This window comes from Astatotilapia calliptera, chromosome 2 (genome assembly GCF_900246225.1).
Source record: "Astatotilapia calliptera chromosome 2, fAstCal1.2, whole genome shotgun sequence".
In the NCBI taxonomy this organism is placed as follows: Eukaryota; Metazoa; Chordata; class Actinopteri; order Cichliformes; family Cichlidae; genus Astatotilapia; species Astatotilapia calliptera.
Window position 1 is genome coordinate 19,528,824 of NC_039303.1, and position 24,307 is coordinate 19,553,130.

The following is a 24,307-nucleotide window of genomic DNA, read 5'->3' on the forward strand; positions in this document are numbered from 1 at the left end:
TGCTTGTTAGTGCCGGGTTTTAATGACAATGTTGCCTCCTGCGCTGTCTCTTACTCTTTCTCTCTGTCCTGTTTCCCAAAGGTGCCAGTGGAGAACAGAGAGATGAAGACTTTATCTCTCCTCTTCCTCCTCCTCCTCGCCTCGGGAGCCTGTGACGACGTCAAGTACATCTCCAAGAGGAACTCAGGTAGGATGAAGAGCCTCGGTGTTTGTTGTCATGTGGCGTACTCTGCTTTGTTGAAAACGAGCCTTTCTCTCTTGAACATTCTCAGGCTTTTTATTTTTGGAGCTTATTGTTGCTTTGTTTTTCTTGCTTTGTTTCACTGCCAGCACTCTACAGTCTTCTCGCGATAATGCTAACTCTTGTCTTTTGTCATTATACTCCACCTCACTCTTATTCTCCTTTTGCTGTCAAATATAGGGTGTCTCTCAATGTTCCCCTGCAATCTGCTCTGCTCTCATCCTTTATGATGTATTGACATCTCTTAAGTTGATGCAATGGACACTCGCTCCCACAGCTTTTCCCCCTCATCCACAATCACCACCTCTGCCTTTCTTAGATAACACTCCTCTCCAAACTCCATCTCAAAGCTCAGAATGGCTGTCTCTCCATTTCTATCCCTCTCCTTTTTCTGCTGAGGGGGTGTAATGATCAGCCCGTCTGACTGCTGCTGTCATTGTTGCTGCTGCTGTGCTCATTTGTGTATCGGCAGGCCCGGTGATGACAGATCTGCTGATAGTCTTTTATTCATAATCGATTTGTTGTGTCACGCTAATCGTCTTTACAGAAGGAGCTTGATTGGGATATTGATGTATGGCATCAATAGTTTTGTGTGATACTATTCGGTGATCTTGGTACAGTGCTTTGCAGAAGCCTTGAGTAATGCCACATTTCTTTATATTTTGCTCCCAAGGAGCCAGACTCTCTTATCATTTTTAAAATGGAGCAAAAGTTCTCCAGGTTTTCTCAAAGTTTTTCTTAGACAGCATTTGTTACCATTTTTTGAGCTGAATATAAAAGAAAAATGCCTAAAACTTGGCATATCTCACTTTCCAGTGTGTTCCTAAAAACAATTTCAGGAAACTGGACACGTTGAGGACAAACAAGTGGCAGGTCTTAAAACTATCTAAAGCAAATGAACAGTATCTGAAAGTAAAGAAAAAAAAATCCAGCAAATACCTGACCCCGATCCTGAAAGACATGCATCTGATCCTTCAACTGATCCATCTACTGTACACTAAAGCTTCATCAGACATGGCCTCAGTGGAAGAGTGGCTGCCAAATGCCATTTTTAAGGAAGGAAAACTGGGAGAAAACGCTGAGGCATGTCCCATTACACAGGAACTGGACTGAAAATCAGTCCTAACAAGTTTGAACATTTTGGTTCAAATGATCATCAATATTTACAGATGAGCTCAGGAGACAGTCAAAACAGCGAGTGTCTGCAGGCATCTGTAAAATCATATCAGCTGGTGGTGTTTGAGATTTTGTCATAACTGAATGCAAAAAAAGTAAGGTCAGATTTTGCATCCATAACATCTGGAAAGCATCAATGATCCCAAAGTAAAATCACACCTGGACTGAAAAACACACAGTTGAACACTATCAGTCATGGATTGGCCTCCCCAGAGTCGGACCTCAAATGTATTGATACTGTGTGGGATCATCTTGAACAGAACAACAACAGCCAAAGAAGAGCTTTGAACGTCTGGAGAAATAATCCTGAAGCAGCCTGAGAGAGAAGAAAGCGGCCTGAGAGAGTTCAGACTGTGCTGAAGAATAAAAGACTAACTGTACAAACTCTGTTTTTGCCTTCCATACTATGTTTCTATTTATGTTTCCAAGTTTCCTAGTAACATATAAAGAAATGAGGAGTAACTCAAGACTTTTGCAGTATTGTATGTGTGACGTAGAGGTGAGCTGTTTAGCATTTTGATTCATTTTCATGTTGCCTTCATACTTGAATGGAGCATTTCACCTGCGGTTTTACACTCAGGGAATCTTTCATTATAAATATTACCTACAGCATCTGTAATTTTATTCTCACACGCTCCTGCCAGATCCTGAAAGTGATAAAAACACAGAAAATTACCCAGCGATTTTTAGCAAGCTCAGGTCATCTAATTATAACAATCCAGTTAGAATTGATTCCCCTTTAATATAATCCTGTCTCACTGTTTTGCTTGCTTATAAGTGAGCGTGTTGGTCCTGGTGCTTTAATCGAGGGGATACGAGGGCAAGCATAACAATACTTCAGAGATTCTTTGTAATTACACACACTCAGCATCTGAGAATTGCATTACAGCACTTCACCCAACCACTGTAAGAAAAACACAATTGTGGTTTGTGTCTGCTTGCTATACTTGATTTTCCTGGGAGACTTCATACCTGGTGGAGGACAGAACTGCATGGTGAAAGCATATGGTTTATGAGGTGCTGTTACACTACTATTATTACACACTGTGCATGCAACATTTACTTATATAAACAAAAAAAATCATATGACTATCAAATAGCTATTTTTGCCTTGGTTGCATAGTTTAACATAATTAAGCTGAAATGAAATCATGGGTAGAAAAATGCAGGACATGACAAAACTTGCAGGGAAACCCCAACCCCACCCTTACCCACTTTCTTCATCTGAAGTTGACTTTCTCTAAAAGGAGCTCAAAGGTCGAGGTCACCCACAGAACAGACCCTGCAGCTGGCAGCCAGTCACTGAGAGTTAACCTGAAAAGATGCTTGCCAAAATGCTTTCCGGCCCACCCTGAGATCCGCATAAAGTGCTTCTTCCTGGATACAATTTTATGGAATAAAAAAATAATCAAAAACTTTTTGACAACAGCAACAAAAGAAATATCACAGTTTCTCAACGTTTGCTTCTTCGTGAGAATCAAACTTGGTGAAGATGTTTTTAAGACTAGTTAAATTGTTTTCTCTCCACGTCTGTCTTTGGCACGCTCGCCCCTCAGCCTGCTGACTGTGTGTGGGTAGGTGAGTTGGTGGGAGTCTTTGTTTGGTGTTTGCCATGTATGTGAGCGTGTGCGGGTGAATAGACCACTTCTTGACATACCAAACTGTGACTGTGTGTGTGCTGTATATATCCAGGTTCTAAGTGTATGTGTGTACAAACTCCCCGAGTGTGCTTCAGTGTATCCTCTCTGTATGTGTGCTCTACTTCTGTGCATGTGTGTGAGTGGGAGAGGTGTGCACAGAGCAATTATGTGATCAGAGCAGAGCCAAGCGGACATTTATGTGGGCGAGCGCTACAGTTGGCCAAAGATAGTCTGTTAGATTTTGTTTCTCTTTTGTTGTGTGTGTGTGTGTGTGTGTGTGTGTAACTGGACACCATATGGATGGGAACTACCGTTTCCTTGTATCAGTCTCTGCATTGCTCTGATGCAGCACCTGCTGCAGTTAGAAGAGACACAATGTGATTGGAGAAAGCTCTACATCAAGGTTGTTTTTATACAAATCAACACATTCATGTAAAAATGGCAGTGTGAGACTTTATGATCCTTACACAGAAATCCTTGCCTAATTGTGCATAATGACAGGACATTAAATCATCCTCATTATTCCCATGAATCAGCTGATGGTGCCGCTGATTCATCTCTACTCACTGACTTGGTAAATCTCACACAGGGTGCACATTTAAACTGCTTTAGCCTGCATGAAGTTCTTGCAATTCTGCAAGCCACTCTGCAGCCCAGTCCACTGCAGTTTCTCTTTCATCGTGTAAATAATTTAACCAGTGTCATGCATGTTGTTACTGCCTGCTCTGTTCTGATGGCTCATAAAAGCCAAATATAAATCACTACAGCTGGAAATAACAATCATCGTTTGATTATATTGGTCCTGACTGAACTGCAGTTCAATCCTCATGTACAGAAGCTGACACCTGACTGCCACTCAGAGGTCAGGTGTCAGCTAGTATATGCATCATCAGCGCTCAAGGTGCTCAGGTTCGGTCCTTGGCTGAGAACGCTTCAGCGGGTCTGATATTTGTTGACAAGAAGATTTTTCACTCCAATATTATATAAATAGAAAAGTACAGGAGAGACTGATGGGCATCTTTCTGCCCACCGAGAGAGCTCAAACACGTTGGCAACCATCCATATGGGCAACTCTTTGAATGGAAGCTGCATTTTAAAGAATGATCATTACAATTTGGAGTAAATAAGCTGAAATACAATATGAGGAAAATGAGACTGAAATACAGAGAAGCTAAACAAGGAATCCTCATGTGAAGGGACAAACCTGACATACTTTGGCTCTACCAAGATTTAAAATGTCCTTTGTAACCTGTTACAGAGCCTGTTTAGAAATAACACAAATTTAGAATTCATATATTTTTTTTCTCAGTCTAGACTTGTTTTCACTGAGTCAGAACAGCAATTTCTAATTACAGCCACTTCTTTGGGTTATTGCACAGCTGAATGACAACGTTCGCCATGAAGGAGGTTGATTTGAAGTTTTTGGTAATAAGAAACTAAACCATTTGGGCACTTTTTGGAGCTGAGTCAATGCAGGCTAGGGAATGTGAATCCCTTACTAGCGGTAACTTCTATGGCTGTCAGCTGAGTGTATTTGACCTCTGTGCTTTTAAATGACCCGATTCATGAATATCGATGAGAACTACTCATCAAAGAAGATGCTGATCTGAATGAAAACTACTATAACTAACAGCTAAACAGAAAAACTGTCTGATTTTAGACAGACACTGAGACAACACTGCCACGATGCGGTCAAATAAAAATGACAACATTGCCGTCTGCAACATTGTTACAAGTATCTAATCATAAAATCACCAAAAAACAGTAATAATTTCGCACCACGAGACTGTTTACAAAACAGTTTAAGGAAGCTAAGTGAATATTTGAGGCAAAAAGGTAATTGTAGGGCTGCTCTTCACTTACTAACAGCTTGAGGTGTGCATGCAGATTCAAATCTTCCCTCGTAAGCTTTTCTGTAATCTTGTTTATTGTGCTGTACAGACTGTATGCACGTTGTGAAGCGGTGTACATTTAATATATCATTGGATGAAATATTTCAGCACTTTGCTCTGGCTCCTCAGTCATTTCAGTATTTGATCTTACAATTCAATCATTCCTTATTTATCTGAAAGGCTATGCTATGAAAATCTATAAATCTGATAAAAGTTCTGTCTACAGCTCTGTTCACTTTGAAAAGTTTGAATTAGCTGCACATCTTCAAAGCTCTGTATGACTGAATCTGGGGGATAAATGCACTCGCAAAGTTACCTAAAAAGATCTTACATAATTTCATATGTTAGAGTTAGACCCAAAAAATATTTTATGTATAAATTAAACTTTATAATTTATATATTTTTTAATTATAATGTCAAATCTAGTTTATATTAATTGGTGAGTCAGTCGTTTCAAGCTTTAATTATGTTACATGCGCAGTTATTACTTTTCAGAGGTTTAATGTTTTGTTAATTCGATTTTTTTCTAGATTTCATCTGAGCACCTGAAATTAAAATTAAACTGAGAGGTTCCAAACTAAATTTGCCTGTGATGTCACGTTCTATTAATAAGATAAGCACCTCGTGACTCAGAGATGGTTGGATCAAAACCTGAATATCTAAACAAGCTAACTACATACAGTATGTCATGCTATGTAGTTACTTATCAAAACCTGAATATCTAAACAAGCTAACTACATACAGTATGTCATGCTATGTAGTTACTTATCAAAACCTGAATATCTAAACAAGCTAACTACATACAGTATGTGATGCTATGTAGTTACTTATATAGCACCTTTCATAGAGTCACAGCCAGTTTATCGTATACATCAGTGGAAATTAAACAATACAAAACCCTAAAAAGTAATGAGAACAAAAAGATTTGTATAAATACTGTTTATAATTTGTAAGAATGAAAATAACAAAACAGAACAACAATGAACCAAATGCAAATGTAAGGATTTTATGATTTAATGCTCTAAGCACAGATGCATAGATGGATGGGTTTATGCATCCATGGATACATTAAATATTAGGAGTGTGTATAAAAATGTGGATAATCTCAGAATGAAAACCTGTGAAGTAAAGTTGAAAGCAAAGTTCAAAATCAATCAAATATTGATTGTGGTGGTGAAATGAAGGAACTTTACAAAAAAATGTGTCATCATCCAAAATCTTTAAAAACGGTATGCTTTACGTTTTTTACCAGCTCACCTAAAAGCTACGCTACCAGTGTTTTTGCATTTTAATACCTTCATTAGTAACACTTTAAAAATATATATATTTAAGTCTACCTTTCTAAATGATCTGTTCCTTACTTTTACTCCTAAGCTCTTTCTCTGCTGGGCTCATTCTGGCAGAGCCTCAGGAGTACCGCATGCATGTATGATTCATTTTCATATTCAACTTTTCAGTGACCTTGCTTTTTCATCTATCTGCACTTTTATTTCTAAAAATACATATTCAGGTACAGGACAGCTTTCCTTTACACAGCAGACATGCTGAATTGTTAAGGGAAATATCAGAGTGCAGCTAATGATGTTGAAGTAACTGCATTTATACACAGGCAGAAGTGCTTCTTAGATTAGCCCATTTTGCTGAAAGTGCTAATGAGCTCGACAGTTGCTGCACAGGCATGACAATGCTGGAAACAATGCCTGGAAGTCATGAAGGCAGCTGCATAAACACACACGCAGTCACATGCACTGTTTTCATTCAAGCAGAATTTTGCACATAGCACGAGCCAAAACCACAGAACACACACACACAGCAGGAATGTCTACACAATAACACACTCACACAATAACACACATTATGTGCTTTAATGTGTTAAGTTGAACGCTGATCATTAACATCTTCATCATCCACATGTTATTTTAGGAAAACCCCACCAAACCAAGGGTAAACTATTAACCCAGATGGCGAACAGAAAAATACGATTACAACTCTGTACATATTTTTATCCTACCTTTCTTATTTTGGAATTAGATGGAATGTATATGTCAAATTCAGGAAAGAAAGAAAAACCTTGCTTATACTGTTTATGCCTTACACTCTATATTCTACATCCATTCTCATTTACATGATACTCTTTAAAGACTCTTCATGGCTGGCCCCTTTATGAAGTGCAGATACAGATGTTTTGCAGTGTTGCAGTGAGTGAATGTTTGTTTGTGTGTGTAGAGGTGACTGAATGCCCTTGTGTGCTTGCATGTGTGTGTGTGTGTGTGTGTGTGCGCCTGACGCAGCTAAAAGCTGAGATCAAAGAGCGATTAGATCTCAGAATGGTCTAATCTCAAATCATCTCCCATGCATGCAAAGCAGAGCAAAGACATTTTAGATGTGTGCTGGTGTGTGACACAGACGGTGCTTACTTCACTTTGGTGTGTAACATATCTGCATTGTACAGATTCAAAACACATGCTGCCCTTTGCTCTGAGAGCGCACTGCAGCTGATTTTGCACTGGAAGCATCTGAAGTTGAGCAGAGTTTTAACTTCTGCTGCAGACAATTTTTCCACAGTGAAATGTTGACGCACGTGGTTTTCACACTTGGCTGTGATCGACTTTGCTGCACAATGAAGATGAATGTCAAACTCTGTAAAACAGCAACTTCTATGAAAAGAGACGTTGCCAGAAAAACAAAACGATACCACTTACTGATATTGTCCCATTTGCTTTATTAGCTCAAATGAATGGGTTTGTTTGTGGCAAATAAATCATTTATGGATGCTTTAAACATCTGCTGTGCAGTATTAAGAACTCGCTTTGGCTCATCAGAAAAGTCCTCCTCTAGTGCACCTACATTTAATAAAATAAAAAAGTTCAGTGAGCTGTTGATGTGATTGTTGTTGTTTCAGTTCCAGCCAGTCACACAAATCCGTTGGGCTTGTTTCAGGAATGGCACAAACCATTGGATGACATGAATGGCATCTAATAGCTTTCTTTGTTGTGAAGAGGCAGGCCACTATTATACAGCAGCTACTGTATGTGTAGCTCAGGAGTATGTGTGAGCTGGGGAAATGCTGCAGGGCCCACGAGGCACAGTAGGAGGTGTCCAGCTCACGTGACATCATACCAGAGGTGTCAAACATAAGGCCTGGTGGCCAGAAAAAACCACCAAAGACTCCAATTTGGCCCACTGGACAGCTTCTGAAAGTGTCCAGTGTTGGTGAAGGAAGGCATCAATTTTGGACTTTTAACTGTTTGTCTCAGAAACAAAACTTAGGTAAAAAAAAAAAAAAAATCTGGTAATTCTTTGTTTTTACATTCCTCAGGTCCCAATCAACCCAAATAGCAAAGAAAATTTTAAAATGCATGACATGAAAGAGTTTGAATCTTAGGAGGTTAAGGCTAACTGGGAGTCAATGCAAAGGAACCAGTGAAATGCGGTCTTGTGTGTGTGCCAGTTACAATGTGGAATAGAGATCATCAATGGACTGTTCTGGGAAAGAGCTGTGAAGACATGCATAAACAATTTAGAAAATTTAGAAAGAACTCAGAAAGTTGTGGAGAGTGTAACATCCACATCACAGTGCCTGGTAGAAGCCTAATCTTCTCCTGTGTGGTTGTTTAAGAAGCACTGTGAATGTCATTGCCACTTGTGTAGGCAGAAAAAATTCAAATGACTTATTCACCACTCTGGAGAGTGCAGACAGACAAAGAGAACAGGAGACGGAGCAATATTCAACATTTATTGCATATTCTACTATAAGAGCTGAAGAGAGCCAAAAACAATGCTGTTAGCTCGAGACGCAAATATGAGACGAGTAACAAAGTATTGTGATATCATTGCTGTTTTAGCTTCATCTCAGTTAGCAGACAAATGAATGCGTTTCACTAATCATCTGAAGTATTGACAGTGTGGACAACAGCAGGATAAAGGTTTAAAAGGCTGCATTTCAATGTTCAGACTTTCTCAGCTTCACATATTTTGGAATGATTAAATGAAAAGAAATGACATAACAGCTCGCTGCAAACATCTAATGAGGAGAAAAATGAACAGTAGCGGCTCATTTTCCACTGTGATCTGTCAGTGAAGGCCAGGTATTATAATATAGCAGAATATGTAGAAATTGTCTGTTTTTATAGAACGCTGCAACATCAGTTACCGTGTGCAGCCATGGCAAGCTGCAGCACAAAAGACACAGGTAATTACTGGTTGGCCAGTTTCCTTCCCTGACTTAAATGCCACATGCTCAGTTTATAAACTGTACATCTTGGGCGTTCAAGAAGCACCAGAAAGGGACTGAAATTCTATTGGTCAAACACCTTTGGGAGATGGATCCTGATGCTTTCTTGCCAAATGTAACAAAAAAAAAAGTAATATGAAAATGAGTTCTCCAAAGTGTAACTAAGTCAGTCAGCATCCTGTAAAAGCTAAAGAATTTGAAGATGCAAACTTTAACGGAGACGAGGAAGATGGACTAAGCTACATATACAGTGGGGCAAAAAAGTATTTAGTCAGCCACCGATTGTGCAAGTTCCCCCACCTAAAATGATGACAGAGGTCAGTAATTTGCACCAGAGGTACACTTCAACTGTGAGAGACAGAATGTGAAAAAAAAAATCCATGAATCCACATGGTAGGATTTGTAAAGAATTTATTCGTAAATCAGGGTGGAAAATAAGTATTTGGTCAATAACAAAAATACAACTCAATACTTTGTAACATAACCTTTGTTGGCAATAACAGAGGTCAAACGTTTACTATAGGTCTTTACCAGGTTTGCACACACAGTAGCTGGTATTTTGGCCCATTCCTCCATGCAGATCTTCTCGAGAGCAGTGATGTTTTGGGGCTGTCGCCGAGCAACACGGACTTTCAACTCCCGCCACAGATTTTCTATGGGGTTGAGGTCTGGAGACTGGCTAGGCCACTCCAGGACTTTCAAATGCTTCTTACGGAGCCACTCCTTTGTTGCCCGGGCGGTGTGTTTTGGATCATTGTCATGTTGGAAGACCCAGCCTCGTTTCATCTTCAAAGTTCACACTGATGGAAGGAGGTTTTGGCTCAAAATCTCAAGGTACATGGCCCCATTCATTCTGTCCTTAACACGGATCAGTCGTCCTGTCCCCTTGGCAGAAAAACAGCCCCATAGCATGATGTTTCCACCCCCATGCTTCACAGTAGGTATGGTGTTCTTGGGATGCAACTCAGTATTCTTCTTCCTCCAAACACGACGAGTTGAGTTTATACCAAAAAGTTCTACTTTGGTTTCATCTGACCACATGACATTCTCCCAATCCTCTGCTGTATCATCCATGTGCTCTCTGGCAAACTTCAGACGGGCCTGGACATGCACTGGCTTCAGCAGCGGAACACGTCTGGCACTGCGGGATTTGATTCCCTGCCGTTGTAGTGTGTTACTGATGGTGACCTTTGTTACTTTGGTCCCAGCTCTCTGCAGGTCATTCACCAGGTCCCCCCGTGTGGTTCTGGGATCTTTGCTCACCGTTCTCATGATCATTTTGACCCCACGGGATGAGATCTTGCGTGGAGCCCCAGATCGAGGGAGATTATCAGTGGTCTTGTATGTCTTCCATTTTCTGATGATTGCTCCCACAGTTGATTTTTTCACACCAAGCTGCTTGCCTATTGTAGATTCACTCTTCCCAGTCTGGTGCAGGTCTACAATACTTTTCCTGGTGTCCTTCGAAAGCTCTTTGGTCTTGGCCATGGCGGAGTTTGGAGTCTGACTGTTTGAGGCTGTGGACAGGTGTCTTTTATACAGATGATGCGTTCAAACAGGTGCCATTCATACAGGTAACGAGTGGGGGACAGAAAAGCTTCTTACAGAAGACGTTACAGGTCTGTGAGAGCCAGAGATTTTCCTTGTTTGAGGTGACCAAATACTTATTTTCCACCCTGATTTACGAATAAATTCTTTACAAATCCTACCATGTGGATTCATGGATTTTTTTTTCACATTCTGTCTCTCACAGTTGAAGTGTACCTCTGGTGCAAATTACTGACCTCTGTCATCATTTTAAGTGGGGGAACTTGCACAATCGGTGGCTGACTAAATACTTTTTTGCCCCACTGTAAAGCAACTTGAAGTGCAAATCAAGTATTCTGAAGAGTCTGCAGGTTCTCATCTGGATATGAAACACTTTAAACAGTGACTGTGTAAGATTTTAGTGATATTTAAACTTGTAAGATCGGCTCTTACAATGTGCTGATTGGGCATGCAGTACTTTTTAATAATCACAGAGATTGAGATCTTTTTTTTAAATGTCAAATAACTCTTCAACCTAAATAAACATAAAGTGAAAAATATAAAATGTAAGGTTTATGTATTGAATTAATGAATAACTAAGGAAGTGTTTCCAAGTAAATTTCACTTGACCAGATTCCATCAAAAGTAACATTTTACATTATACTTACTGTATGTAACAAAATTATATGAAAAATTTACATGTAAATAAATTCGTTAAAGTTAACATTGGGCAGATTTTTATTTTCTTTTATTTTTGTTGGAAGAATGCAGAACTGGCAACAAACACAAAGAAAAGAAAAAAAATACAAGTAACAGTTTTTCAATCATCATTCTTAATATGAAGTATAAATCATGGATGAAGTTCTATGCCCTCATAAATATGAAGCAATATTTTTTAGTAAAATGCTACTGAAAAACTGAATGTACAGCAATCATCATTAAATTGTATATTTTATATTATACTCATGTAGCAAATTACATGGAATATGCACATGTAATCATATGATTTAAAATCAGTATTTTGGGTATAAATATTTTGTAAGTGTAAATCTGTTTGGTTAAATCAGTGGTTCCTAAACTTTTTTTGCTGCTCCCCCCCCCCCACTCCCCGCGCAAACGCACGCACACACACAAACACATCCTCCAACCACACACACCCATATTTTGCTCCATTTATTTCACACCTCAAACATTTAGTAAACAATTAGGCAAATACAAGTAATCTGCAATAAATTTCAGGTAGTAAGAAAATAAACTACTAACTTTTTTATGCTACGTCCACACCTACACGGGTATTTTTGAAAACACAGCTGTTTCTATGTGTTTGGGCCTTTTATCCACACGTAAACGGCGTTTCGAATCACCGAAAATGGAGATTTTTTAAAACTCCTTTTTTGCGTTTATGTGTGGACGAGGAATACAGAGTTCGTCACGCAATGTCAAAGGTATGTGCCTTTTATCACGTTACGCTGTGCGCCACGTTATTGTTTACATGAGATGAATAGCAGAATGGCAGATAGAGACAAAATACTGTTAATCTGACTATGTGCAGTATTTACAGGCTTACACACACACGCAGTTACTGTCCCTCCATTTACAAAGGCAGAGGCATCACGGTGTAATTATTTTACATGTAGTTGTTTTTTTACTGTGTAATAATATTCAACATTGCTGTCAATACATTTTTCAAAAAATGTCTCTCTGTGCAAAGTGGGTTTAAAAACAAACAGCTGTGGGATCCTGTTTGTCCGTGATTTGAACCGGGGGAACAAATCGTGGCAGTATCAGCCTGGTGTTATTTGTATCCCGCTGTAACTTTGCTGTATAAAGAGCTAATATCTCCAAAATGTCAGGAGTAGTTAGTCATTACAACAAGTGTTTGTGAACTAAAAATCAAGAATGTGGGATGCTGTTTGTCCGTGATTTGAAGAGTCCAGCGCATGCTCCCGACGAAGGGAAAACCAATTCTGCAGGGAGACCTACCTCGGCACTTGTGCAGGTGAAACCAAAGGGCAGATATGCTTCACCATATTTTCTAGTCTTTGGCTTAGAACGAAGTTGGTTTGGAAACATATTCAGCGATGCTTCATCTCCTGCTTTGCGTTTGTGTGGGAGCCCTGTGCTAGCAGTGTCCAAGTGTTGTTTTGTTTTTTCCCTTTTCATACCGCGCCGCCCCTAGTGGGCGGGCCCCACACTTTGGGAAGGTCTGGGTTAAATGGGTAGAAGAGGTCCTGCGACAGTCTGCCTTCAGTTTTCACATTGCTCCCTTAGCTTTGGTTCATGTGAAGTAAAAGGCTCAAGTATTAACGCATTAGTTAATAAACAAAAATCTCAACTTTTACATATAGAAATGCAACAGGACATTTTGGGAACACAGCCCAAAAAGTATTAGTAACTACTTTGGCCTTTACTCTTGTTACTGTGGAATTACTGAAGTGTGCAGTGTTAAATAAGTGCAGTGTGTATGTAAATATGTGTAGTTACCACTGGTTAAGTATAGATATGAAACAGAACATAATTTTCTTGTATGTGATTAAAAACACGATATTTAGTATAAAATGTTTTTACCTCAACACTGCTACCTAACATCTCTCCACAGCATGACTAATTAAGACGAGTGGCTTTGTCAGAGAAACACGTCCACTTGACTTTTCTCCACTTTGCTTTCAGCTCTGCCTGTGTGTGTGTTTCTGCTCACACAATAACCACAGTACTCTCTTCATGTGCTCTCACTACTTTCTCTCCCTCAGTTTCAGACGCACACAGACACACACTCACACAAATTTGCCTCATAGTTGCCCTTCTTAAATTAAAGATATCACACTCTTTGTGTGGCTTTTGTGTCATCGTGTGTGTCGTAGTGTCTCTGTCTACAGTCTACATTCATTTTAACTCAAATATATAACAATTAAGAACTGTACTTAACATCTGTCTCTGTTTCTAACATCGGTTTTGTTTCTCTGCCGTACTTGAATTCTAACTGCATCATATGTGTTTGACAACAGGTCTTCTTAGACCAAATGTGTTCTGTCTTCCCACAATGGAGCTGGTGCTGTTTTCACACTGTTCCTGAACAAGGGCATGGGTTTTCTCTCAGGAGAAGCTTTTATTGCAAAGCCTGTCTGCCTGTGTGCTCTGGAGCACAGGAGAGGGAAAAAAGCTGCTTTGATTGGTGACTGACTCTAACCCCCTCCACATCCACACATAATGTGTTTCCAAACTTTTTTCTATTTGTACCAGAGGTATAAAAAGCCCAAAATATAACCAAAAGCCATCCCCACAGCCTGCCGTAACACTTCGTACCACTAAACTAGATGTCAAAACTTCTCTGGATATAACAGTAGTGGTTATATATACATAGCTAATTTAAGAAAAAATTAACATCTTGATACTGGTGAAAAAAAATGAAAATATTAAGACTCGTGGAAAGTACATTGACTAAGTGTTGGTACAATACTAAATACAATTCAATTAACTTTTATTTATACAGCGCCAAATCACAATAACAGTCGCCTCAAGGTGCTTTATGGTAGACCCTACAAAAATACATACAGAGAAAAACCCAACAATCATATGACCCCCTATGAACAAGTACATTGACGACAGTGAGAAGGAAAAACTCCCTTTTAACAGGAAGAAACCTCCAACAGAACCAGGCTCATGGAGGGGCGGGGCCATCTGCTGCGACTGGTAAATTATACTGTGCAGTCAATTATCAATCATAACATCCTAATCCAGAGATTCAGAAACTTTACATTTTTTCCAGTCTTCCCAATTATACCTTAAGGATTTCTGTCATCTTTGTCTCTCTCTGTTTATTATATTTTATTCCAGCATAGTTGGTGTGGAGCACCCACAATTTTGTTGTACATGTACAATGTCAACATAGAGCTATTTGATTCTATTCGATTCTATTCTTTCTTTGTCATTGTGTCACTGTCACAGTGAGAAACATGAGGTCCTCCTCATTGGTACAAAACCAGCACTATCCAAAATTGAAAGTTTTTCCTTAGTCATTGACAGTTCCTCTGTCAGCTCCTGCTCACAGGTTAAGATTCTGGGTATCATCCTCGGTAGTACTCTATCCTTCCATTCCCAATTTAATAATATTTCCAGGTCAGCATATTTCTGTTTCTATCTCTATCTTCTATTTCCATCTACATAACATCAACCACCTTCCCCCTCACTCCCCATGCCACTGCTATCCTTGTTCATAGCCTTGTTACTTCTCAATGGATTATTGTAACTGCCTCCTCTTTGGTCTTCTTCACAAATCCCTTCTTCCCTTCTCAAGCTTCAGCTGGTCCAGGATTCAGCTGCCCCTATTATACTTTCTACAGGCCACATCACTCCTGTTCTGCAACAGCTTCACTGACTCCCAGTTAAATTCCGAATTAACTTCAACACCATCTATGACCTCGTCCCCCCACACCATCTATGACCTGTCTGATATCAGAAATACTGATTCACTGTCACTTTTCAAATCTAAGCTCATGATCACATTTGCACTAATTACAACTTTTTTGTTCTCTTTTACTTGTTTTTTGTTCATTTATTATACAAATATTATCATTATTGTCTGATTGGCTTCTTTAGGTCATTTAGTAACTGATAAGTAAAATTGTGAGAATAAAGTTCAGTTAGAATGATGAGAGCCTTTGTGGCTTTTCTCCCCACCCGACCCCACTGCATCCTCCGTATCTTCACCATGTCTTTGTTGTGCTCCAAGGTCATATTAAAGATTCATCCATTCGCTGGATCCACAGTCAAATATTGATAAAGGCTGACACCACTTTGACTCTGTACACCTAACGGTTCCCATTCTGCATGCACACCTATATTTGTATGCACATACAGACACACACAGCCTTGAATGTACTTATAGGGCACACAAATAGCAAAATGACTGCTACTGAAACAGGAGAGGCTAGTGTGATACCCCAACCTTTGCTGAATATGTCATACATTAACACCCATTTTGCCCATTTCCTGCATCATAAAATGCTTTCATTTAGACCTTATCCACATTGGCTAAACACTTGAGGATAATGTCACATTATAATGTAGGCAGAAATACAAACAAACAGTCAGACAATAGGACGAACGTGAGCAATGGCTCAACACATTATCGAACAACTTGATAACACTGACCTGACACAAGTTTAAAGGCTGTTCTTAGAATCATTTTCAAGCAAAAAGCATAATCCTTGCAAATCAACAAAATCCTCAAATTGAAGGCACCAGAAATGAAGTGCAATGATGCTACAATAATTTTAGCAATAGTGCATATTGCAAAAACTCTATATTGTATTTGTATTGTGGTGTTCTGCTACCACATCTGCAGTTGAATTCAGCATATTTTCATTCTACAAGTCTTTCTTAAGAGTGAAGTGCCCAGTCCAGGTCAGGGACCAGATCCTGCCCCAAGTGCAGGAGTTTAAGTATCTCGTGGTCATGAGTGATGGGAGAAGGGAGATCGATAGACGGATTGGTACTGCTGCTGCAGTGAAACCAGCGCTGTACTGGTCCATTGTGGTCAAGAGAGAGCTGAGTGTAAAAGCGAAGCTCTCAATTTCCCGGTTGAGCAATGTTCACCTATGGTCACAAGGTTTGGGTAGTGACCGAAAGAACAAGATCACGGATACAAGCAGCAGAAATGAGCTTCCTCCGCAGGGTGGCTGGCCTCTCCCTTAGAGACAGGGTGAGAAGTTTGGCCATTCGGGAGGGGCTCAGAGTAGAACTGCTGCTCCTCCACATCGAAAGGAGCCAGTTGAGGTGGTTCGGGCATCTGACAAGGATGGAATAACACCTGGGTGAGGTGTTCCTGGCATGTCCCACAGGGTGGAGGTCCCAGGCCAGACCGAGGACACTCTGGAGAGATTATGTCTCTCGGCTGGCCTGGGAACACCTTGGTAGCTGGGGAAAGGGAGGTCTAAGGGCTTAGGCTCCTGCCCCCACGACCCAGCCCTGGATAACTGGAAGATGGAAGTCTTTATGTGTCTGGTCTACAAAGTCTTCAGACCCATGTTCCACACTCACAAAACTTTTGATCTTGTTCCAGTATTTCTAAATAAGATATGAGGTTCGTATGGAAGCTTTTAAAGGATAAACAAGTGTGACATCACAAGTATGGGAATTCAGTCAGTGAATGGAGACTTGGGGCAGGTAGAATATGTGCTGTATAGGTTATTTGGATCAGTAGTTTACTGAACTCTTTAGTTGGGAAACAATGGTTTTACAGCTTTCAGCTGTCCATGTTGTCCTTTTCTGGGACAAGAATACTAAACTTTGAATGACGTTATGATAATTTTCCTTTTTCATTTTGTGGGTCAGTTAAATAAAGCTACTACAATTCATGACAGATTTATTAGACGACCGCTTTATGTAAGGTTTATATCAAACCTGAAGCCCCCACACAGTCTGACCTGGCAACACTGTAAATGTTAAAGGAATGTTAACAGCCAGCTGACAGTTTGGCCATACTTGCATCATCACGCAAGCCAGATGGAAAATCTAGTTTTCTATTCAGCTTATCTGCCTCTTCTGTACTCTTCGCCCCTCTCGTCTCCTCCATACTTTTCCTTCTCCTCTCTCCCTTCTGTTTCTGTCACCTCTGCTCACATTTTAGTGTTTTTCTGTTTCTACTCCCCCTCCTCACCCATTCCTTCACCTTTTTCTTGCTAATTTCTCTTGAGTCATCTCCCCCGATAAAACTTCTAGCCCATCTCCTCTTCTTCCACCCTCACCGCTTTTCCATCACTCTCTCCCTCCCCTCTTCTGTCCTGCTGTCCCTGCTCTCCCCTCCTCTGATCTGCTCTCCTGGCTCAGGCCCAGCTAAATTACCAGTTCTACAGAGCGATGGTGACAGAGTGCAGAACTTAATTACACACTGGCTGACAGCAAGGACTACGTGTTAGATTTTCTCTGTCTCCTTCTTCTCTCCTTTGTGCTCTTCCCCACCCCCACTGCCTCATCTCTTCCTTTCTCTTTGTGTCTTGTGTTTCCTTTTTATTTCCATACTTGTTTTTTTTCTTTGCTTGACTCTTTTTTGTCTCTTCCGCTTATTAATTGCTGGTTAAGGCACTGTGCTCCATGTTGTCTCAGTGTGCTTATTATTGTGTGAGAGCCTTTGGGGGGAAACCAGCTAGCAGCATCTAGAATATGTGAGTAATAGTGTAATACGTGGTAATAGTCTAAGTTTCTACCTAAGATTTTAATGCTGAAACACAAAAGTTGCTTTATTTGAGTTTTTTTACTCTTTAAAATTTGACACCAATTTTTTTTAATATGAAACACACATATTTTTTTCAGAATTAAAGAAAGAAGCAATCACTTTCACTTGGTGGAAGAATTTGCAGATGCTCTTAAGCAGACCTTCCTCCTGGGCGTGGAGTTAACATCACCCAGATCATGAGGCCTAATTTCAGCTGCAGCTTCACGCTCAACCAGCACCAGCTGAAGCTCTTCATGCCTGTAGAGAAGTGCCAATCAGCAAAACAGTAATTTCTGTGTTTCCAAAATTGGAAGCATCTGACCTTTCATGGTTAACCACCACTGTTTTTGGTTCATCAGCAAGACAGCGGTAAATAAACCAACATCTTTACAAGAATATGTGACAATCCTGAATACAAATCCAAGGGAGAATTGCGTGATAACAGAGATGGCAGATGTCACCCCCACGCCTGCCTCCATAAAGCCAACCACGAAACATATGAGCAAATCCCAGAAAGTTGATTCTGTTCATCTGGATGTAGCGTTGTCACTCATCCAAGTGACTTCTTCAGTCTCAGCTGACTAAAGGCTTCCCCAGCCTTATAAACTGTTCATTTGCATAACAACTGAAACTACCACCATTGACTAACAATGAGCCATGGGCTCCATTTCATGATTGTTAATATGCAAATTGTCACAACCATGAGCAAATCACGTTGTTGCATTACTTTGTGCACAGCAGATGTTCACCACAGTTTCAACTGTGTGGTTGCAGCCACAGCAACTCATTGTTGTAGTACAGATGTAGATGAGTGTATCTATGAAATCAGTTTTCCTCAATGCAAACGCAAAAGAAAGGCCTGAAGCCTCTAACTTCCCCCCAATGCATCCGTGTGTGTGTCTGTGTGAATGTTAGATACAAGTGTTTAGGTATAGATAAAAGCTCTGTGTGTGTGTGTGTGTGTGTGTGTGTGTGTGTGTGTGTGTGTGTGTGTGTGTGTGTGTGTGTTGTTGGGGGAATGAAATGTGTGGTAGAAAAAACACTTTGAGTGTTCAAATTAGAGGTGAAAGGTGCTATAAGTACCAATCTATTCACCAAATAGAACTATTATTATATTAAAGAACATTTTTTAAGTCATCCAACATAAACTTAAAGGTGATTGCGTACATGTACTTTTATGACCTGAATTAACATCTCTTACATATTCAGTCACACTAAGGAAAACTGCATTTGGAGACCTCAGAATAACCAAACTGTGCACAATGGATTTAGGAACTTGTTGCCTTTGAAATGGTTGCTTCACAGGCTGCGACCATATGCAACCATATATGGCTGCATTGTCATAAAACAGTAATAAGAGGAAGTCAGTCTGCTATCAATCGCCATAAAATGTGGTCAAGCTGGCAATTACATGTAATCTATTTGGGAGAATAAAGCTATAAACTAGAAAAATTGGAAAAATTCACAACTCTGTAGTTTATTGCAAATATGTTTCTATTTACATGCACAGAGATTCATATTAAAAAGAAATTAACATTTACATTCAGAGTCCAGTCAGGTCACTAATTATAAACAAAAATTTAGAAATTCTTCCACAATAGTGACGTAGTCGCTGCAGGACTGCGTCATGTCTTTTGGAGACATAGGCACTTTGTTTTATATAGGCATACAGCCACAATAAAACTAACAGAGTGGAGTTCCCTATTGCAAAGAGCTCTGCTGCAGTTGTGTTGTGCTCACTGACAGAGCAACTCAGATTGGTTGTAGTAATCATTGCAATAATTTGCAACTGGTCACCACATGGGAAAAAAATTCAGTCACTGGACATTAACCAGTTTATATCAGTGAAAAGGGTATTCTCATCCTATTTTTACTGTAGTATAATGGAGAAATTAAATAAAGCCTTCATGGTAACTTCCCAAACAACTGCCCAAAGATACCAAGATGACTGCCAAGTGGCAAGATTTGCTTATATGTAGACTTTAATGCAAATATTACAGTGTGCAATGAGCACGATCAGAATTCAAGAATAGAATAGTTAGCAGCCTGATTTAAAGCAAAACAGAAGAAACCAAAGACATCAGCAATCAGAAAAGCTGAAGGATAGGAGAGCGATGTTTTAACTTTAGAAAACATAGAGAGAGAGAAATTAATAATCTTTCTCTCTCTCTCTGTGTATTTGTACTGGTATCTGTGGGTGTGACATTGTGAGAGTCTTTTTGGACATACTTGCATCTTTCTGCACATCTTAGCTGCTTGTGCGAGTTATGCTGGTAATTAATGGGGGCTGCGTATAGTCTGTTTCCCTTGGGCATCCTGTCAAAATTAATCATTGTCACACACACACACACACACACACACACACACACACACACACACACACACACACATACATTCCAAGTGTTTCCTAAAATAGTCTTTATCCTGATTTTATGTGTGTTCTGCACATAAATACACAAAGATTCCCGTGTACGTTATATCATGATGTCAGCCTATAATCAGCCTGTGAGAAAGAATTACACACAGTGTTCACATAGTGCACACACACACACACGCACATGCACACACGCGTTTTCATATCTTAGTGAGGACATCTCATTGACATAATGCCTTCCCTAGCTGCTAACCCTAACCCTCAGCCTAAACCTAACCAAAACCTAATTGTAACCCTGACACCAAAACTCGTGGGGACGGGCATTTTGTCCACATAGGTGACTGCTGTTCCCCACAGGAATAGTAGCCTGCCAATTTTCTGTCCTCACAAAGATGTCTAATGTATATGTGAATCCAGAGATCTTCCAGCTACAAGTTGGGATACAATCAAATGTTTTTCCATACATTGAAAGTTAAATTAAAAACAAGTTTAAAAACAGTTCTGTGTTCTCTTGCATTTAAAATTCTGAATTGTCTTGAATGTGCTCATACATATTGTAGTTTTACACTTCAATTGTAAGGCTTTAATCATCTTTAGTTTAAGATATGGATGATTTATGACTTCAGAATGTGTGAGCCCTGGTACACCCTGCCTTTCGCCTTATGGCATCTGGGATAGACTCCAGGTTTAGATAAATATCATGATTTGAGTTATAATACGTTTTTAGTTTGCCATGTTGATACGTCCCCACTGGACAAAGTACTGGCTGTGCATGTGACATATACTTCGATTAGGCATCACATACTGACCACTGACAGGTGAAGTGAGTAGCACTGATTATGTCCTCATCGTGGTACCTGTTTAGTACCATGGCACCCTGCCCACTGGCAAAAGTGTGGACCATGAAGCACGGGATAAAGGTGGCCCAGATTGTCTGCGTTTCTTACGTGGGAGCACCTGGCACTACAATGCACTATGGGAAGAAGGCACGCTGGCACAAGCAGTGTGATGCTTTGGGCAATATTATTCTGGGAGAACATTGCAGACAACATATACCCTTTTAATGGAAACAGTTTTCACTGATCGCTGTGGCCTCTTTCAGCAAAATAATGTGATATTCCACAAAGTGGAATGGTTTGAGGAGCACAACAACAAGTTTGAGGTGTTGACTTCTTCAAATTCTCCAGATCTCAATCCAATCGAGTATCCTATGGGATGTGCTGAACAAACAGGTCCGATTCATGGAGGCCGCACCTCGCAGCTTGCAGAACTTAAAGGGTCTGTTGCTTACATCTTGGTGCCAGATACCACAGCACTAGTGATGTGCGGATCAATCCTGAAATATCGATTCCTCCAATACCAGTTATTTATGTTCTAGAATCGATTCTCACATTAAAATATCAATATTTTTAGTAATTTAGGGTTAATTTGTAGTTTATCATTAACAGGAACACAGTGGAAAGAAACTATAACATTCGGATTGTCTACATTCAAAGGAACTACTTCCTCTTCCGCCTTTCGTAGTCATGTGCGAAATACGGCTGTATAAATGTCTCGAAGCCCCTTGGCGCGCGCACTCACAACAATGGCTGAGCGTAATTGTGCGGACGTATTTTACCTCCAAACAGCTGAGACATGGTTTGCGATACATGTGGCAAAAAAGTGCTCCAAGAGTGAGGTGTTGTGGCCATACTTTCCCAACCTTGAGACCTCAGAATTAGGGAGACATTCAAAAGGGCTGTTGGGGGGGGGGGGGGGGTGATAAATACATTTTACAGTGTTTATTTATCGGATAAAATACGTTAAATGTCACCGTTATTATTAGCCGGTCCGGAAACAGCGGGGGTGTCCAAATTCAGAGGCTGCTTCCACCTGAGGACCCGCCCTTCACGGTCTAAAGAAAGCCGGGTAGTACGGCACGAGCTCCCTCGGTGGAGTGAAACTCAGCCGTCTGCTTCTTGCTATCTAAAATATAACCGGGCGCTGGCGTAAACTCTCGACCGTCTCACACTTTCTTTAATTAGTTTTTTGCTTGATGTTTATTCAGCTGTGTGAAAACCCCGGAGGAACCCACCCGAGGGATTAATAAAGTTAAATTTAATTTAATCTAATCTAATAACTTTAATCTCAGCCAAACCGATTTACTCACGAACAAATAAAACACTAAAAAAGCCAAACAATAACATTTTTAAGTTATCAAAGTGACTTATATATCATGTTTAACCCGAATAGCGAAAGGCCGCTGGGGTTTGAAAACAATGTGTCAATCGGCTCAGATATTTGAAGTTTACACAGCTACATTCTCACCTGAAAACATGTTAAAAGTTTTTTTTTTTTTTTTTTGCGACCCAGAAAGAGAAATAAGAGTAATATTAAAAATAAGTAGCTGCCTCCATTGTTGGAAACTGGAATTGGCTCGGCCGCGCTATGAATTCTGCAATATGGTTTTTCAATTTTGTTGTCCGGGTGGAAATTCAGGAGAATGGTGGCTCCGGGATTCTCCCGGAAAAATCGGGAGGGTTGGCATGTATGGTTGTGGCAACATCACTAACCTTGTCAAACACCTCAGAGTAAATCATATCACAGAATATGAGGCGCGTATGTTGAGACGAACTGAAGAGGAGGAGAGAGACAGGTGCTGCTAGGGCGAGACAGACGTCTCTCACAGAGTCCTTTAGTGCTGCAGGCAGGCAACGTGTTCAAATAGCGCACAACTTCAGTTTTTTTTATCTCTAATCTGATGTCCTGTAATCATTATGACGCTATAATTTGAGATACCATAAATAAAATACGTTTTTGTTTAAAGTATTGGTATCGGATCAGTATCGTCGATACCACCCTGAATATTACTTGGTATTGGATCGGAAAGGAAATCAGTGGTATCGCACATCACTACACAGCACACCTTAAGGGGTCTAGTGAAGTTCTTGCCTCGATGAGTCAGGCCTGTTTTGGCCGCAAAAGGGAAACAACACAATATTAAGCACTGTCATCATTTTTTTGTGCCACTTATTCAAACTCTTTCTTTTCTTTTCTTCTGGTCTGCTTTCACTGCTCTGAGATCAGTTACAATCTATATGGAAAGGTGTTTTTATATTTTTTTTATTCTTTCTTTTCCTAAAGGAATGATTTGATAAATTAATCTACCAATTCTCATTTTCATCTAATAATAACAAGTTTTTTGTAATGTAGTAAATGTTTATTTAACTATAGTAGTATAAATGTTTTACAGTGTGCAGAAAGGTGAAGATGTTCGTGTAGAGTAAAGGCAAGCAGCACAAATGGTATGTTTTAAAATGCAACTTGTTGAACTGGTGGAGGAAGATGTTTTTGTTTGTGTGGCATCGTCTCTGCTTGCCTTTCGTTGGCCTTTCTGTAAAAGTCACTGCATTAGATGCATGAACAACATAATTGGTCATGCATCAGTAACAGAATACATTTACAGTTACAGAACAACAGAACATAAAATGCGACATTGTGCAGAACAACTAGCCGTTCCCCTGACACCACAATAAGTACAGCGAGAGATTTCCTTTGCCCAGTGTGCAGCCTATCTCAGTTTAAATTAGACAGAATGAAGAACAAATAGCACATAATAGCCTGTATATTCACGCCTCTATGTTTTAGTCCAATTTGTCTCAATTCCATTGCTAATTTCATTGTCCTCGTGTTTCTTTAATGGGTTAAATCGCAGAGAAGTGATTACTGTAATAGACTGTCCAGAGAGTGAAGTCAGATGGCACATTAGAGCCAGCATGGTAAATGCCATCAAAAAGCAAAGGATAAGGAAAAATGAAGATGATAAACAGAAGGCAGGGAGAGAGCAGCAACCAGCAAGAAAGCGTGAATAAAGATCAGAGTAAGAGCTGTAGTTAAACGGTCGAGTAAATGACTTTTCAATGTGAGAGTCTCCAAGGACGAGACAGAGAACGATGTGAGGTAATAATGAACTCTCAACAAAGCCTGTGACCTTGCGTGCAAGCCTATATGTACATGTGTGTGTGCTGGTG

At 40.0% G+C, this 24,307-nt stretch overlaps 1 protein-coding gene across 4 annotated transcripts in view; it reads left to right on the top strand.

Annotated features, from left to right (window-relative positions):
• il1rapl2 (interleukin 1 receptor accessory protein-like 2) overlaps positions 1-24,307 on the top strand; it is a 470,217-nt gene that overhangs the window by 70,399 nt on the left and 375,511 nt on the right. For all 4 annotated transcript variants that reach the window (XM_026186343.1, XM_026186354.1, XM_026186326.1 and 1 more), the window contains exon 2: positions 82-187. In XM_026186343.1, coding sequence (XP_026042128.1) covers positions 103-187 — 85 coding nt within the window. In that variant the 5' untranslated portion in view covers positions 82-102. The remainder of the gene's footprint in view (positions 1-81; positions 188-24,307) is intronic.